General features: G+C 48.3%; 1 protein-coding gene across 2 annotated transcripts in view; it reads left to right on the top strand.

Moving 5' to 3' along the window:
* IQGAP3 (IQ motif containing GTPase activating protein 3) overlaps positions 1–15,327 on the top strand; it is a 49,988-nt gene extending 34,661 nt beyond the window's left edge. For both annotated transcript variants that reach the window (XM_063947099.1, XM_063947100.1), the window contains 12 exons: positions 78–218; positions 2,930–3,014; positions 3,890–4,116; positions 4,212–4,344; positions 4,463–4,565; positions 5,292–5,439; positions 8,552–8,639; positions 9,429–9,641; positions 9,812–9,978; positions 10,108–10,209; positions 10,607–10,715; positions 14,735–15,327. In XM_063947099.1, the coding sequence (XP_063803169.1) occupies positions 78–218; positions 2,930–3,014; positions 3,890–4,116; positions 4,212–4,344; positions 4,463–4,565; positions 5,292–5,439; positions 8,552–8,639; positions 9,429–9,641; positions 9,812–9,978; positions 10,108–10,209; positions 10,607–10,715; positions 14,735–14,848 (1,630 nt within the window). In that variant the 3' untranslated portion in view covers positions 14,849–15,327. The remainder of the gene's footprint in view (positions 1–77; positions 219–2,929; positions 3,015–3,889; positions 4,117–4,211; positions 4,345–4,462; positions 4,566–5,291; positions 5,440–8,551; positions 8,640–9,428; positions 9,642–9,811; positions 9,979–10,107; positions 10,210–10,606; positions 10,716–14,734) is intronic.
* Positions 15,328–16,105: the final 778 nt, after the last annotated feature.

Below are 16,105 nucleotides of genomic sequence, written 5' to 3'. Positions count from 1 at the left end.
AGTCACGGCAAGACTGAACTCTTACCCCCTTGCTTAATACATGACAATGTACGTTTGGTGTCTGTGTTATCCATCAGTACTCTGCCATATGACGTGACTCCGGAGCAGGCGCTCACCCACCCCGAGGTTCAGAGACGGCTCGATATCTCCATACGTAACCTCCTCTCGGTGACGGACAAGTTTTTCTCCACTATCTGCGCCAATGTGGACCAGATACCGTGAGTATGAGAGCACCGGCCATTGCTATAGGTGCGTGATAGTGACGCGTCCGCTCGCTGGAAGACCCATGCGGATGAGAGTATTGTATGGCTTCCCTGTGTGGTAGGGATCTCTCTAGTAATGCTATGCAGCTGAATACAGGGACGATATACTGACATTTTACTAATTACTAAGAAGTGAACGCTTATCCTATTAATATATAATCCGTATTATGTATGGCTGTAATGATAAAATACATATATAAACAGCTGTCAAAATTCATCATGTAGACATTGATGAAATATTGACATTGTAGCATTTAATCCCTGGTGGCCCAGCAGTCACTTAGTTCTGCTCCTGACGACTGCAGTGGTCTCTGGGTCCCGATACTGTGACTTTCCTCCAGCGTTCTGGTAAGTATTCTTCTCCTAACCCTCCCTCAAGTTCCTAACCCTGACATCTCTCCCCACAAGCCTGACGGTGGCCCTCCTGCCCCCGCAAGCCTGTGCCCTTCTGCCCCCGCAAGCCTGGCGGTTGCCCTTCTGCCCCCGCAAGCCTGGCGGTTGCCCTTCTGCCCCCGCAAGCCTGGCGGTTGCCCTTCTGCCCCCGCAAGCCTGACGGTAGCCCTCCTGCCCCCGCAAGCCTGACGGTAGCCCTCCTGCCCCCGCAAGCCTGACGGTAGCCCTCCTGCCCCCGCAAGCCTGACGGTAGCCCTCCTGCCCCCGCAAGCCTGACGGTAGCCCTCCTGCCCCCGCAAGCCTGACGGTAGCCCTCCTGCCCCCGCAAGCCTGACCGTAACCGCTAAAACCTATCCTCCCCCTGCAGCCTAACCCTCCAGCCCGCAGCCGAACCATATTGTCAATGTTCTGACAATGTTCACCCATTGTCAACATTGTGGTGTCAACATATTGAATGACTAAATCCCATTATGCTGTGATGAGTACTTGTCACACCAACATAGATGAATGTCCTATAAGGTCAAATACTGATATTCCTCAACAGGTTTTGTGACAAATGTCTTTCATAGCAAAAATGATTATAATCACCAGATAAAATACTCTGCATATAACTATGGGTCTTATTTAATAGTACAGTGTGCCGTCATATTATTATCATTGATCTGCATCTCTGTACAGTGAGGGACAAACGTATGGTAGGGGGGACTTTGCTAATGAGATCCTAATGGGAAGAGAATGTTGGAGTGGCGGCAGTTACAGTAATCAAGGTGGGAGATGAGCGAGCAGATGAGCAATATGGTAGCATCTTGGATAAGATAATGACGCATGTTGACAAGGGATGCGGTTATGTGACCGTCGGTCACCCATACCCAACCCGTTGACTATATTGTGAAGGTGGAGACACCAGAACTAGGAAACCCATATTGTGAGGCATAAACTGAGAAATCAAGTATGACACCAAGAGCTTGGGAGGGAAGGTGGTGACTCTGGGAGTTGGGAAGATGGTCAGGTTTGTTTTGGACATGCTGAGTCTTAAGTAGCATTGGGATGTCCATGTGGAGTTAACACAGAGAGAGGGGGGTCAGCTGAGGAGATGGAGATTTGGGTGTTCCCCAGGAGAAATGTGCAGAGGGAATGGAACACATCCACGTAGGAACTCAACAGTGGATGATGTGTTCTAGGGAGAGACTAAAGGAGCGGTTTGACAGGTAGGAAATTAAATTGGAAAGAACTGTGACACGAGAAGAGTGTGATAACAGCAAGGTCCACAATGAGGAGTATGGGGAAGTTGCTGTAAAATTAATTGTCAACCTTGTGAGTGCAGTCTCCATAGTACTGTATGTTTCGGGCAAATAGTCCAATGTAGGGAAGGAAAGTGAAACAGACGATTGGACACAAGTTGCTGAAGTAGTTTGAAGGCAAAGGTGAGGGAGGAATAGGGCAGTGAATCCCCTTTCCCCAATGGCGGGCCTCCACGTGACCTATGTCACTTGGGTATCCGCCAGCCATATAGGGAGCACCACTAGTGATGAGCGCTCCTGAGCTGTCACTCAAGTGGAGCCCGTACACTTTGATGGGAAAAACACAAATCCAGAAAACATGGGAGCTTACTAAAATTACCGGGATTTAAAAAAACAAAACCATACACCCGTGTACATTCGTAACTAGCTGAATTTAGGGGGTCATTCCGAGTTGTTCGCTCGCAAGCGGATTTTAGCAGATTTGCTCATGCTAAGCCGCCGCCTACTGGGAGTGAATCTTAGCATTTTAAAATTGCGAACGATGTATTCGCAATATTGCGATTACACACCTCGTAGCAGTTTCTGAGTAGCTTCAGACTTACTCGGCATCTGCGATCAGTTCAGTGCTTGTCGTTCCTGGTTTGACGTCACAAACACACCCAGCGTTCGCCCAGACACTCCCCCGTTTCTCCGGCCACTCCTGCGTTTTTTCCGGAAACGGTAGCGTTTTTTCCCACACGCCCATAAAACGGCCTGTTTCCGCCCAGTAACACCCATTTCCTGTCAATCACATTACGATCGCCAGAACGATGAAAAAGCCGTGAGTAAAAATCCTAACTGCATAGCAAATTTACTTGGCGCAGTCGCAGTGCGGACATTGCGCATGCGCATTAAGCGGAAAATCGCTGCGATGCGAAGATTTTTACCGAGCGAACAACTCGGAATGACCCCCTTAATCTCTACCAGAACACGAATGTTAGTAAATTTACCCCGAAGTTCCAGCTGTGTAATGTTGTTTTTTCTCTCACTCAGCTATGGAATGCGCTATATTGGTAAAGTTCTGAAAGATTCTCTAAGTCAGAAGTTCCCGAAGGCCAGAGAGGAGGATATACACAAGGTAGGAAGTTCTTGGATAAAGCAGCCCCTTTAAAAACGGGTGTGGTATGGAAGGTAGGTAGTAACTAGGTTGGCAGTGTCTAGGTCGACCACTATTGGTCGACAGTAGCTAGGTCGACAGGTTATTTTTGTCGACGTGGTCTAGGTCGACAGGTCAAAAGGTCAACATGACTCTCTCCTTTTTTTTTTTTTTTTTTTTTTTTTTTTTTGTCGTTTTCTTCGTAGAGTGACCGGGAACCCCAATTAGTGCACCATGTCCCCTCGTATGGCTCGCTACCGTTCCCAATTGTAGTCCACGTGCACCGTTAAGTATGAAAAAGTAAAAAAAAAGAAAGTAAACGTAAAAAACTCATGCCGACCTTTTGACCTGTCGACCTAGAGACCCTGTCGACCTAGTTACTGTCGACCATTAATGGTCGACCTAGATAGTGTTGACCTAGTTACTGTTGAACTAGAGACCGGATCCCTTAAAAACACTGGTTACTTTCATTATGAGACCTGCCCCTTTTACTGGGCTTCTGTCCCAATGGTCTCAAGGAGTTGGGTATGTGTGAACCGGCGGTCAGCATACCTCCCTCGGGAATCCGGCAGCGGAATGCTGGCGGGGAGGGGGTTGGCACAACACTCCTCTGGCGGGCTCGGTGGCGACAGAGGTTCTATTCCCACTCTGAGTGTCGTGGGAATAGTCCCTCTTGGTCAGCATGCCGACGTCTGGGTTCTCAGGGGGCGGCATGTAGGGGAAGGTGTTGTATAAATACATCCAGTTTCAAAGTGGCTGATGTGACAAAGTGGCTGGAAATGGCAGATAGGGCGTGATATGTTTTTATCAGTGTCTATTGCTGTTGGTCATTATTCTTATTCAAATCTGATTGGCAGATTGTGGGGAATTTGCTCTATTATCGCTTCATGAACCCGGCTGTGGTGGCACCTGACGCCTTTGACATCGTGGATATATCAGCGGGTGGAACTATCCATCCAGACCAAAGACGAACGCTGGGCTCCATTGCCAAGGTCCTCCAGCATGCCGCGGCTAACAAGATGTTCGATGATTCTCATCTTGGCCTCGTCAACCAGTATTTAGAGGTGACTCACTGGAAGTTCAGGTGAGTCTTCATCGCCTTCAGATGTTGCTCCTGGTTCCTATCCTTGAAATCCTTAGCCGATGAACCAATGTGTTCGTCCTTTTTCCTGAATATAGGAAATTTATCCGCACTGCTTGCAATGTCCCAGAACCAGAAGACCGCTTTAATATAGATGAGTATTCGGAGATGGTCAATACCATCAAACCTGTCATCTACATTACTGTTGGGGAATTGATCGATACACACAAGGTGAGAGGACCACTGTAAAACATTGCCCATTTCACTGCCGCTGTTATATAGACATCATATAGCAGACAATGTGACTTTTTAAAAAAACTGTCAAGTCAAGTTTTATCTGCATTTCTAGTTGTTACTGGAACACCAAGATGCCATTGCCCCTGACCACAAAGATCCAATACATGAGCTTCTGGAAGATCTAGGAGAGCTGCCCACGGTACATTCTCTAATTGGTACGTTAGCTCTATAGTATACTAGTTCAACATCACCCTTTATAACAGCAGAATTTCAATTACAATGTCTCCCCAACATGCTGTATAATATAAAATGTAAGCTAAATTTCATCATTTTCTGTATATTTTGTCATGAGGCTCCTCAGCTGCATTATATTAAGTAGTAATGTCCGAAAGACGGCAGGTGTTCATTAGTGTGCAGGAAATTTTAGTCGCTGTCTAAGTGCTCTGTATCTATCGTCACAACAGTGACACTTAAAAAAAATAAAAAAAAAATAAAAAACTGCTTAAAAATCTTTTTAACTTATGATTATTTGTTCTCTAATGAAAGTGAGTACACACACTAATCTGCATGGAACGTCGAGACCGGCATAGCTATCCTCCGACTCTGCCACCTCCATTATTTCCATTAGGAATAAAGGGGCAGACGTATTAACCGGGAGACTTCACTGGTTTATCAATTCCATATGCCAAGTGCAAGGTGATAAACGCACCAGCCACTCAGCTCCTAACTGGTAATTTACATATTGGAGCTGATTGGCTGGTGAGTTTATCACCTTGCACTTATCACTGGTTTATCACTTCCTTATGCCATCTCCAGGTTAATACATCTGCCCCACAGTTGGCTAGGTAGGAACCATAAACATTTGAATGTACCTGGTCGGTCCGTAGGAGAAGTCAAGGCCTGTAATACGGACCTGTCAGTGACTATTCTCTGCATTGTAGGCGAAAGCACCACTAACCTGCATGACGCTGCCTCCGAACACGCTTTGGCCCAGCTCCGGAAACTGGAGATGTCTCTTACACTCACAAACAAGTTTGATATGATGGAGACCAACGCAGAAGAGATGAGTACCCACGGCCTGCTACTCAGGTGACTCATTTGGGTGCTAATATTTCCCATATTTATTTGCCAGGGCCTCAATACCTAGATCAATGCATGTTGTGGCCAAAGGGATCATTTGTTCATGGATCCAGGTCATTGACTGGTAGAATGGGCCTTCATACATTGAGCAGAGTGTAGCAACTGAATGGACATTGAGTTGATCAATGTTCTGGTACTTACATGAAGAGGCTACAATTCAATCCTCCTGTGCATTAAAGCAAACTCCTTATTCCTCACAAGTTACATATAGTTCTCCAGGTGAAACAGACGTAAGGTTGGGATTGCTGCTAGGAAGGACACTGGTAGTAACCAGAACAGACCGTTTGACTTATTTATTAAGTTCCCCGATGTCAAAAACAGCCTCAAGTGTTTGACACCTTGCTGTAGATGACAAAGTGGAAGAAGGCGATACATCAGATACAGTTGGAACATTACACACAACAAAGATTATGATAAGACCGTGTCAAAAAAAGGTGTAAGTTCTACAGTGGTGCTTGAAGGTTTGTGAACCCTTCAGAATATTCTATATTTCTGCTAAGATTTGACCTAAAACTAACTCAGAATTTCACATAAGTCCTAAAAGTAGATGAAGAGAACCTTTAGGCTTAGAAGAAATTTTGAAGGTGAAGTTAGTCAGGTATTTTCAATCTATGGGATGACAATCAAGTGTTCGTGGACAACCTGTCTTTTTAAAAGAACATGGATCTATCAAAGTCTGATGTTCACAACACATGTTCGTGGAAGGGTATGATGCCATGAACAAAGGAGATTTCTGAGGACCTCAGAAGAAGAGTTGTTGATGTTGGAATAGGTTATGGCTATCCAGACTTACAGCAGCTACGTTTGACGGCTTGGAAGTTGAGAGGGACATTCTAGCTAGAAAGGGTCTTCCCTCCCGGGTTATTTCCACCATGGTCTAGGCCAGGAAGATGGTTACGTCGAAACATTATCATTGTATCTGGAAAAAGTATGTTTCCTGGTGTGAAAGTAGACAGGTTTCTCCTGTGGAATTTAGAATTGGTCGTTTTCTGCTTTTCCTGCAAGCGGGAGTGGATATGGGCCTACGTTTAGGCTCCATCAAAGTCCAGATTTCAGTGCTCTCTTCCAGAAACAACTTGCCATTTTGCCTGAAGTACAGACTTTCCTGAAGGGTGTTCTGCATATGCAACCCTTTGTACCTCCCACGGCACCGTGGGACCTCAATGTGGTTCTGTCCTTTCTCCAATCGGATTGGTTTGAACCCTTACATAGGGTGGAGTTAAAATTTCTCACCTGGAAGACTGTGATGTTATTGGCTTTGGCGTCTGCCAGACCTGTCTCTGAATTAGGGGCCTTATCCTGTAAGAGCCCTTATTTGATTTTTCATGCAGACAGAGCGGAACTTAGGACCCGTTCTCAGTTTTTGCCGAAAGTGGTGTCAGCTTTTCATGTGAATCAGCCTATTGTGGTTCCAGTGTTGTCTGATGCCTCCGTTGGTCCCGAATCCTTGGATGTGATCAGGGCTCTGAAGATTTATGTCAAAAGGACGGCCCGTCATTGGAAATCTGACTCGCTGTTTGTCCTTTATGATGCCTCCAAGATTAGTCGGTCAGCTTCTAAGCAATCTATTGCTCGTTGGCTCCGGTTGACCATTCAACAGGCCTATGTTTCGGCGTCTCTGCCTTTGCCGACGTCTATTCAGGCCCACTCGACGAGGTCGGTGGGCTCTTCCTGGGCGGCTGCCCGGGGTGTATCGGCCCTACAGTGGTGCTGAGCTGCGACTTGGTCTGGTTCAAACACGTTTGTTAAATTCTGTTGGTTCGATACCTTGGCCAAGTATGACCTTCAGTTTGGTCAGGCTGTTTTACAGGTGTCTCAGCACTCTCCCACCCGTTTGGGAGCTTTAGGACTTCCCCATGGTACAAGACCCCAGTATCCACTAGGATGTAAGAGAAAATAGGAATTTGATACCTACCGGTAATTCCTTTTCACCTAGTCTGTAGTAGATACTGGGCGCCCACCTCAGTGCTTCGTTCCTGCTCACCTGTGTAAGTGTTTGGTTGGACCGGCGTTGTGGTCCCGTTTTGTTGTTGGGATAGCCGTGCTATCCTCGTTAGGTTGGTGTGCTATTCTCTGTTCTGGTTAGCGCCCTCCTTAGGTTCATGGTTGTGTGTTGGCTTGTTGCCTCACCGCAGTTTTATTGTTCTTCTCTCATGGTATGTCCGTCTCCTCGGGCACAGTTTTCCTAGACAGTCTGGTAGGAGGGGCATAGAGGGGAGGAGCCAGCATACACACACTAAAAGTTTTAAAGTGCCAGGCTCCAGTGGACCCGATTTATACCCCATGGTACTAAAGTACAAAACCCCAGTATCCACTACGGACTAGAAGAAAAGGAGTTACCGGCAGGTATCAAATTCCTATTTATTTATTTATTTATTTTTTGTCATTTGTTTGATTTAGTTCTTTATCTACTTTTAGAACTTATGTGAAAATCCTAGGTATTTTTAGGCCAAATTTCAGCAGAAATATAGAAAATTGTGAAAGGTTCACAAACTTTTAAGCACCACTGTAAGTCTCTATAGCAGGGTTTCCCAATCTCCTTAAGTTACTCTAACAGTCCAGGTTTTAAGGATATTCATGCTTGCGCACAGATATTCAAACTGACTGAGGTTACCAAGTAAGTCACCTGTGCTTAAGCAAGGATATCCTTAAAACCTGGACAGTTAGTGTGTCTTGTAAGCCACTGTCCTATGACGTCACGACTCCTGGTTAGCCGATTGTCATGAGTCTTGTCACAGGACACAAAATGGCTGCCTCTTCTATATGCAGGTGATGGATACACTTTAAATTCCCTTTTTGTGGAGACCAAAGGGTATATTTTCTAAAGTGCAAATTTACAAAAGTGCAGTAGCAAATCAAATTCTAGCTGTCATTTTCTAGAAGGTACCAGAGAAATGAAAGCTGGGTGATGCATGCACTTTAGTTAATTTGTCCCCAGGTTTTGTGTCTAAAGTTGTGTTATCTGGACATAGGGCAAAAAAGTGCAGTCTTCAGTGTCCCTGGGCATAGCCCTGATGAAGCCACATGTGTAACACTAATGCTGTCTGCTCTTTCTATGAAGCACCAAGCACATGCTGCTGGACATCCTCCAGTCCCAGCCTGTGGACTCCCTAGCAGAGCTCCTCAACATCTCTGCCTCCACACAGCAGGTGAGTTTTGCATCTCTGCCTGTCTTTGCTTCTGTTCTCGCCTTGTAGCATGCTGGGTGCCAGAAGACTGGATAGCCTGTTTCTGCTGCCTCACTCACCTTGTAGCTTGCTGGGTGCCAAAAGACTGGATAGCCTGTTTCTGCTGCTGCACTCACCTTGTAGCTTGCTGGGTGCCAAAAGACTGGATAGCCTGTTTCTGCTGCTGCACTCACCTTGTAGCGTGCTGGGTGCCAAAAGACTGGATAGCCTGTTTCTGCTGCTGCACTCACCTTGTAGCGTGCTGGGTGCCAAAAGACTGGATAGCCTGTTTCTGCTGCTGCACTCACCTTGTAGCGTGCTGGGTGCCATAAGACTGGATAGCTTGTTTCTGCTGCTGCTCTTGCCTTGTAGTGTGCTGGGTGCCATAAGACTGGATAGCCTGTTTCTGCTGCTGCACTCACCTTGTAGCATGCTGGGTGCCATAAGACTGGATAGCCTGTTTCTGCTGCTGCTCTCGCCTTGTAGCGTGCTGGGTGCCATAAGACTGGATTGCTTGTTTAGGATATTAATTTGAATTTGCTTAAGCAATAAGTCTTAGAAATTAAGAATCCTAACATGGTGGCATGTATATTCTAAGGATGCTTTTGTCTCATAGTAATTTTGCCATGTATTTCTCATTGTCCTGGTCATGTAGCAATGCCAGGTGTGAGCAATCCGGTGCTCCCCAGCATCTGAAGCTTAGATGTCAGGTGTGCTGTGGACCACCTAGCAGCCTTCTCACTGCACTGTGTTTGTCTCTTGTCTGGTCAGGAAGCCTCACACTACAACTTAATGCACCAGCGAGCCCTCCAGGACGCCCAGACGCCTGAGAAGATGAGACGACATCGATCGCTGCTGGGCAACTGTCAGTTGTCTATCGAGGACAAGAAGCGCAAGATTATCCGTAATTTACGCAAACTAGAGAGCCTGGGACTGGTGTCCTTCGATAATCAGTATCAGGACATAATCAATATGATCGCTAAGGTATTTGTGCTTTTAAGAGCGATTATGTTAGGATAGATTCTTATGGCTCATTGGTGGTCGTTCCGAGTCTGTCACTATGGCGATGTTCACAAAAGTTGGTGACTTTTTAAGACTGCACATGACTCTCAGTCCCTGGCCAGTTACACCTTAAACTTTTTGTCCCTATCCAGGACATACGGAATCAGAGGAGATATCGGCAGCACAGGAAAGCTGAGCTGGTGAAGCTCCAGCAGACCACGCAGAGGCTGCACTGCAAGACTGCCTTCCATGAGGAGCAGATCGATTTCTACAGTCAGTACATCAAGACTTGTCTGGACAACCTCAGGGCCAACCAGAAGTACGTGGAGATACCTTCAGCATTCTGGCTGCTTTCTGTAATATGGAGTGGTGCTATTTCATTTACTTGTTGCTAGGTGACTTATCTCATTTGCAAGTCTAACTGTCTGCCGTTTGTTTCTTCCCAAAGGCCTACGGGAAAGAGTAAGAAGCAGAACACTCTGAACTACACCGCCACCAGGCTGCGCGAGAAAGGCGTCTTACTGGAGATAGAAGATCTACCCTTCAGCCAGTGAGTATTCACCATGTTACTCCATCACAGTCCTCTCTCCTAACGATACCACTGACCAAAAACCTCACTATGGGGGTAATTCAGACCTGATCGCAGCAGCAAATTTGTTAGCAGTTGGGCAAAACCATGTGCACTGCAGGGGAGGCAGATATAACATGTGCAGAGAGAGTTAGATTTGGGTGGGTTATTTTGTTTCTGTGCAGTGTTAATACTGGCTGCTTTATTTTTACACTGCAATTTAGATTTCAGTTTGAACACACCCCACCCAAATCTCTCTGCACATGTTACGTCTGCCCCACCTGCACTGCACATTGTTTTGTCCATCTTTTAACAAATTTGCTGCTGCGATCATGTCTGAATTAGGCTCCTATGTATCCGCAACTGCTTTGCCTTCCAGGTTCCGCAATGTCATCTTTGAAATCACCCCCAGTGAGGAAGCTGGGAAGTTCCAAGTGAAGACCAAGTTCTTGGGAGTTGACATGGAAAAGTTTCAGTTGAACTATCAGGTGAGTGGAGGAGATGGGGTCTTCTCTGCTGGAGTCAGAAGGCTCGGCTATTTCCCCCGTAGGCCTGGTTCTTTTGTATTCCCCACTTATTATCACAGCTGCTGATGTTACCAGAGAGTGGTGAAGTCTGTGACTGTGTGCTGTGTACAGCTCTCATCATAGTATTGATGTATTGGAACCTGCTGTGCAAAGCCTGGAGCTGATGGGGGAGCTTGCTGTGTATAACGCACAGCCTGGAGCTAGTGGCAAAGCTTACCGTGAATGGTGCACAGCCTGGAGCTGACTGGGGAGATCGCTGTGCATGGTGCACAGCCTGGAGCTGACTGGGGAGATCGCTGTGTATGGTGCACAGCCTGGAGATGACTGGGGAGATCGCTGTGTATGGTGCACAGCCTGGAGCTGACTGGGGAGATCGCTGTGCATGGTGCACAGCCTGGAGATGACTGGGGAGATCGCTGTGTATGGTGCACAGCCTGGAGATGACTGGGGAGATCGCTGTGTATGGTGCATAGCCTGGAGATGACTGGGGAGATCGCTGTGCATGGTGCACAGCCTGGAGCTGACTGGGGAGATCGCTGTGTATGGTGCACAGCCTGGAGCTGACTGGGGAGATCGCTGTGCATGGTGCACAGCCTGGAGATGACTGGGGAGATCGCTGTGCATGGTGCACAGCCTGGAGATGACTGGGGAGATCGCTGTGTATGGTGCACAGCCTGGAGATGACTGGGGAGATCGCTGTGCATGGTGCACAGCCTGGAGATGACTGGGGAGATCGCTGTGTATGGTGCACAGCCTGGAGATGACTGGGGAGATCGCTGTGCATGGTGCACAGCCTGGAGATGACTGGGGAGATCGCTGTGTATGGTGCACAGCCTGGAGATGACTGGGGAGATCGCTGTGTATGGTGCACAGCCTGGAGATGACTGGGGAGATCGCTGTGCATGGTGCACAGCCTGGAGATGACTGGGGAGATCGCTGTGCATGGTGCACAGCCTGGAGATGACTGGGGAGATCGCTGTGTATGGTGCACAGCCTGGAGATGACTGGGGAGATCGCTGTGTATGGTGCACAGCCTGGAGATGACTGGGGAGATCGCTGTGTATGGTGCACAGCCTGGAGATGACTGGGGAGATCGCTGTGTATGGTGCACAGCCTGGAGATGACTGGGGAGATCGCTGTGTATGGTGCACAGCCTGGAGATGACTGGGGAGATCGCTGTGCATGGTGCATAGCCTGGAGATGACTGGGGAGATCGCTGTGTATGGTGCACAGCCTGGAGATGACTGGGGAGATCGCTGTGTATGGTGCACAGCCTGGAGCTGACTGGGGAGATCGCTGTGCATGGTGCACAGCCTGGAGATGACTGGGGAGATCGCTGTGTATGGTGCACAGCCTGGAGATGACTGGGGAGATCGCTGTGTATGGTGCACAGCCTGGAGATGACTGGGGAGATCGCTGTGTATGGTGCACAGCCTGGAGATGACTGGGGAGCTCGCTGTGTATGCTGCACAGCCTGGAGATGACTGGGGAGATCGCTGTGCATGGTGCACAGCCTGGAGATGACTGGGGAGATCGCTGTGCATGGTGCACAGCCTGGAGATGACTGGGGAGATCGCTGTGTATGGTGCACAGCCTGGAGATGACTGGGGAGATCGCTGTGCATGGTGCACAGCCTGGAGCTGACTGGGGAGATCGCTGTGTATGGTGCACAGCCTGGAGATGACTGGGGAGATCGCTGTGTATGGTGCACAGCCTGGAGATGACTGGGGAGATCGCTGTGCATGGTGCACAGCCTGGAGATGACTGGGGAGATCGCTGTGTATGGTGCACAGCCTGGAGATGACTGGGGAGATCGCTGTGTATGCTGCACAGCCTGGAGATGACTGGGGAGATCGCTGTGCATGGTGCACAGCCTGGAGATGACTGGGGAGATCGCTGTGTATGGTGCACAGCCTGGAGATGACTGGGGAGATCGCTGTGTATGGTGCACAGCCTGGAGATGACTGGGGAGATCGCTGTGTATGGTGCACAGCCTGGAGATGACTGGGGAGATTGCTGTGTATGGTGCACAGCCTGGAGCTGACTGGGGAGATCGCTGTGTATGGTGCACAGCCTGGAGCTGACTGGGGAGATCGCTGTGTATGCTGCACAGCCTGGAGATGACTGGGGAGATCGCTGTGTATGGTGCACAGCCTGGAGCTGACTGGGGAGATCGCTGTGTATGGTGCACAGCCTGGAGATGACTGGGGAGATCGCTGTGTATGGTGCACAGCCTGGAGATGACTGGGGAGATCGCTGTGTATGGTGCATAGCCTGGAGATGACTGGGGAGATCGCTGTGTATGGTGCACAGCCTGGAGATGACTGGGGAGATCGCTGTGTATGGTGCACATGGTGCGCAGCCTGAAGCTGACTGGGGAGATCGCTGTGTATGGTGCACAGCCTGGAGATGACTGGGGAGATCGCTGTGTATGGTGCGCAGCCTGGAGATGACTGGGGAGATCGCTGTGTATGGTGCACAACCTGGAGATGACTGGGGAGATCGCTGTGTATGGTGCACAGCCTGGAGCTGACTGGGGAGATCGCTGTGTATGGTGCACAGCCTGGAGCTGACTGGGGAGATCGCTGTGTATGGTGCACAGCCTGGAGATGACTGGGGAGATCGCTGTGTATGGTGCACAGCCTGGAGCTGACTGGGGAGATCGCTGTGCATGGTGCACAGCCTGGAGCTGACTGGGGAGATCGCTGTGTATGGTGCACAGCCTGGAGCTGACTGGGGAGATCGCTGTGTATGGTGCACAGCCTGCAGATGACTGGGGAGATCGCTGTGTATGGTGCACAGCCTGGAGATGACTGGGGAGATCGCTGTGTATGGTGCACAGCCTGGAGCTGAGTGGGGAGATCGCTGTGTATGGTGCACAGCCTGGAGATGACTGGGGAGATCGCTGTGTATGGTGCACAGCCTGGAGATGACTGGGGAGATCACTGTGTATGGTGCACAGCCTGGAGATGACTGGGGAGATCGCTGTGTATGGTGCACAGCCTGGAGATGACTGGGGAGATCGCTGTGTATGGTGCACAGCCTGGAGATGACTGGGGATTTCGCTGTGTATGCTGCACTTGGCGCACAGCTTGGAGCTGACGGGGAAGCTTGCATATATGGCGCACAGCCTGGAGTTGATGAGGCTTGCTATGTATGGCCTACAGCCTGGAGATGACTGGGGAGATCGCTGTGTATGGTGCACAGCCTGGAGCTGACTGGGGAGATCGCTGTGTATGGTGCACAGCCTGGAGCTGACTGGGGAGATGGCTGTGTATGCTGCACAACCTGGAGCTGACTGGGGAGATCGCTGTGTATGGTGCACAGCCTGGTGCTGACTGGGGAGATCGCTGTGTATGGTGCACAGCCTGGAGATGACTGGGGAGCTCGCTGTGTATGGTGCACAGCCTGGAGCTGACTGGGGAGATCGCTGTGCATGGTGCACAGCCTGGAGCTGACTGGGGAGCTCGCTGTGTATGGTGCACAGCCTGGAGCTGACTGGGGAGATCGCTGTGCATGGTGCACAGCCTGGAGCTGACTGGGGAGCTCGCTGTGTATGGTGCACAGCCTGGAGCTGACTGGGGAGCTCGCTGTGTATGCTGCACTTGGCGCACAGCTTGGAGCTGACGGGGAAGCTTGCATATATGGCGCACAGCCTGGAGTTGATGAGGCTTGCTATGTATGGCCTACAGCCTGGAGCTGACATGGGAGCTTTGTACAGGTGGTGTTAAAACCTGGGAAATGGAGCTGGGCAGGGGGTTGTGTGTGTGTGTTTGGTAATTAGGATTATGAATAAGCTGCGAAAGCAGAGATTTCCAAAGGTGACAATATCTCCACTCTAAGAATGAAACTTCCTATAGAATAAACTGGCCTCCGTATATTATTTATAGAATAAACTGGCCTCCGTATATTATTTAGCGGTCCGTAATGCTGCTTTGATATCTCGCAGTAATGTATTTCCTTTATGACTGTCGCCCCAGGATCTCCTCCAGCTGCAGTACGAGGGAGTGGCTGTTATGAAGATGTTCGATAAAGCAAAGATCAACGTGAACCTTCTCATCTTCCTCCTAAACAAGAAGTTCTTCCGGAGTTAAACCCATGAAACACCTCACTGAGAGATCGGCTCTGCTTTCTGCATCACTTGAGCCCTAGGGCCCTACCTACCGCACACTTGCATGGCTTGCCTAGATGTGTGAGGACAGCCCTCTAGTGGAGAAGAGATCAACTGCAGCTAATGTACTGTATCTGCTTGAACCACAGTTTTTAATCCCAGAATTAATGTAAATGCTGCAGATTATTAATATTAATCTAACGAGAGATGTGCTGCTTTATTCCCGTAGACACTTTATTGCCTTTTACGTAATCATGGTCTGTTGATAGCTGGTGTGTTCTCTTGAAACCTCTAGTTAAATGTCTATCAAAATGGAATTTTGCTGGAGTCTATTGGGCATATATATCAAAGCTTGGAGAGCGTCCAACCAATCCGCTCCTGTCATTTTTTTTTTTTTTTTTCAAACACAGCCTGTAACAGGGAATTTAGGAGCTGATTGGCTGGTTCTTTATCTGTCTCCACTTTATCTCTCTGCAAGATTTTATACATATGCCCCTATAATCGGTGCATAAGACTGGTCATCCTATGTATTTTTTTATTGATGGTCTAGAAAGATTACCTTTAGGGCTATAATCAAAGTAATAGGAGTCATATTTCAATATTTTATATATATATTATTGTTTGTTTAGTTTGTGACTGTGTATTGCTTAAAGTCAATGACTTTATGTTACCGTGCCTGCACTGTTGGAAATGAATTCCACAGAAGAAGAGATCTCTGATGAAGGAGAAGGTTTCAGATGATGCTTCCAGTATAACTATTTCAGTTCATCAGTATTTGTATATTTAAATTATTTGTGTAACACTTTTTATTGACTTCCGGCTGCTGTATTGTCTATCTGCCTTAATGTCTTCACTTGTGAGCTGGAAGTCAGGTCTTCCTTTTGTTTTTTTCTTAGCCAAAGAATGATCGTGTTTTTAATCTTCGTTCAGCACTTGGATCAAATTATACCATATTAATGTACTGTATTTCCAGCCTCATCGTCCCAAAACCATCTCATGCCTCTGCTTGGTTTCCAAAGACTGCAGTATATAACTCAAATCAACTTGTACAATCTTGTTGTTCAGTAACTTAGGGGCAGATGTATTAAGCCTGGAGAAGGGATAAAGCAGTGATAAGTGCGAGGTGATAACGAACCAGCCAATCGGCTCCAATATGTAAATTGACAGTAATAAGCTGATTGGCTGCTGCGTTATCACCTTTCACTTATCACTGCTTTATCACTACTCCAGGCTTCATACA

Source organism: Pseudophryne corroboree, chromosome 12 (genome assembly GCF_028390025.1).
Source record: "Pseudophryne corroboree isolate aPseCor3 chromosome 12, aPseCor3.hap2, whole genome shotgun sequence".
NCBI classification, from domain to species: Eukaryota; Metazoa; Chordata; class Amphibia; order Anura; family Myobatrachidae; genus Pseudophryne; species Pseudophryne corroboree.
The sequence above is the reverse complement of the archived record's forward strand: the minus strand, read 5'-3'. Positions and strand labels throughout refer to the sequence as shown.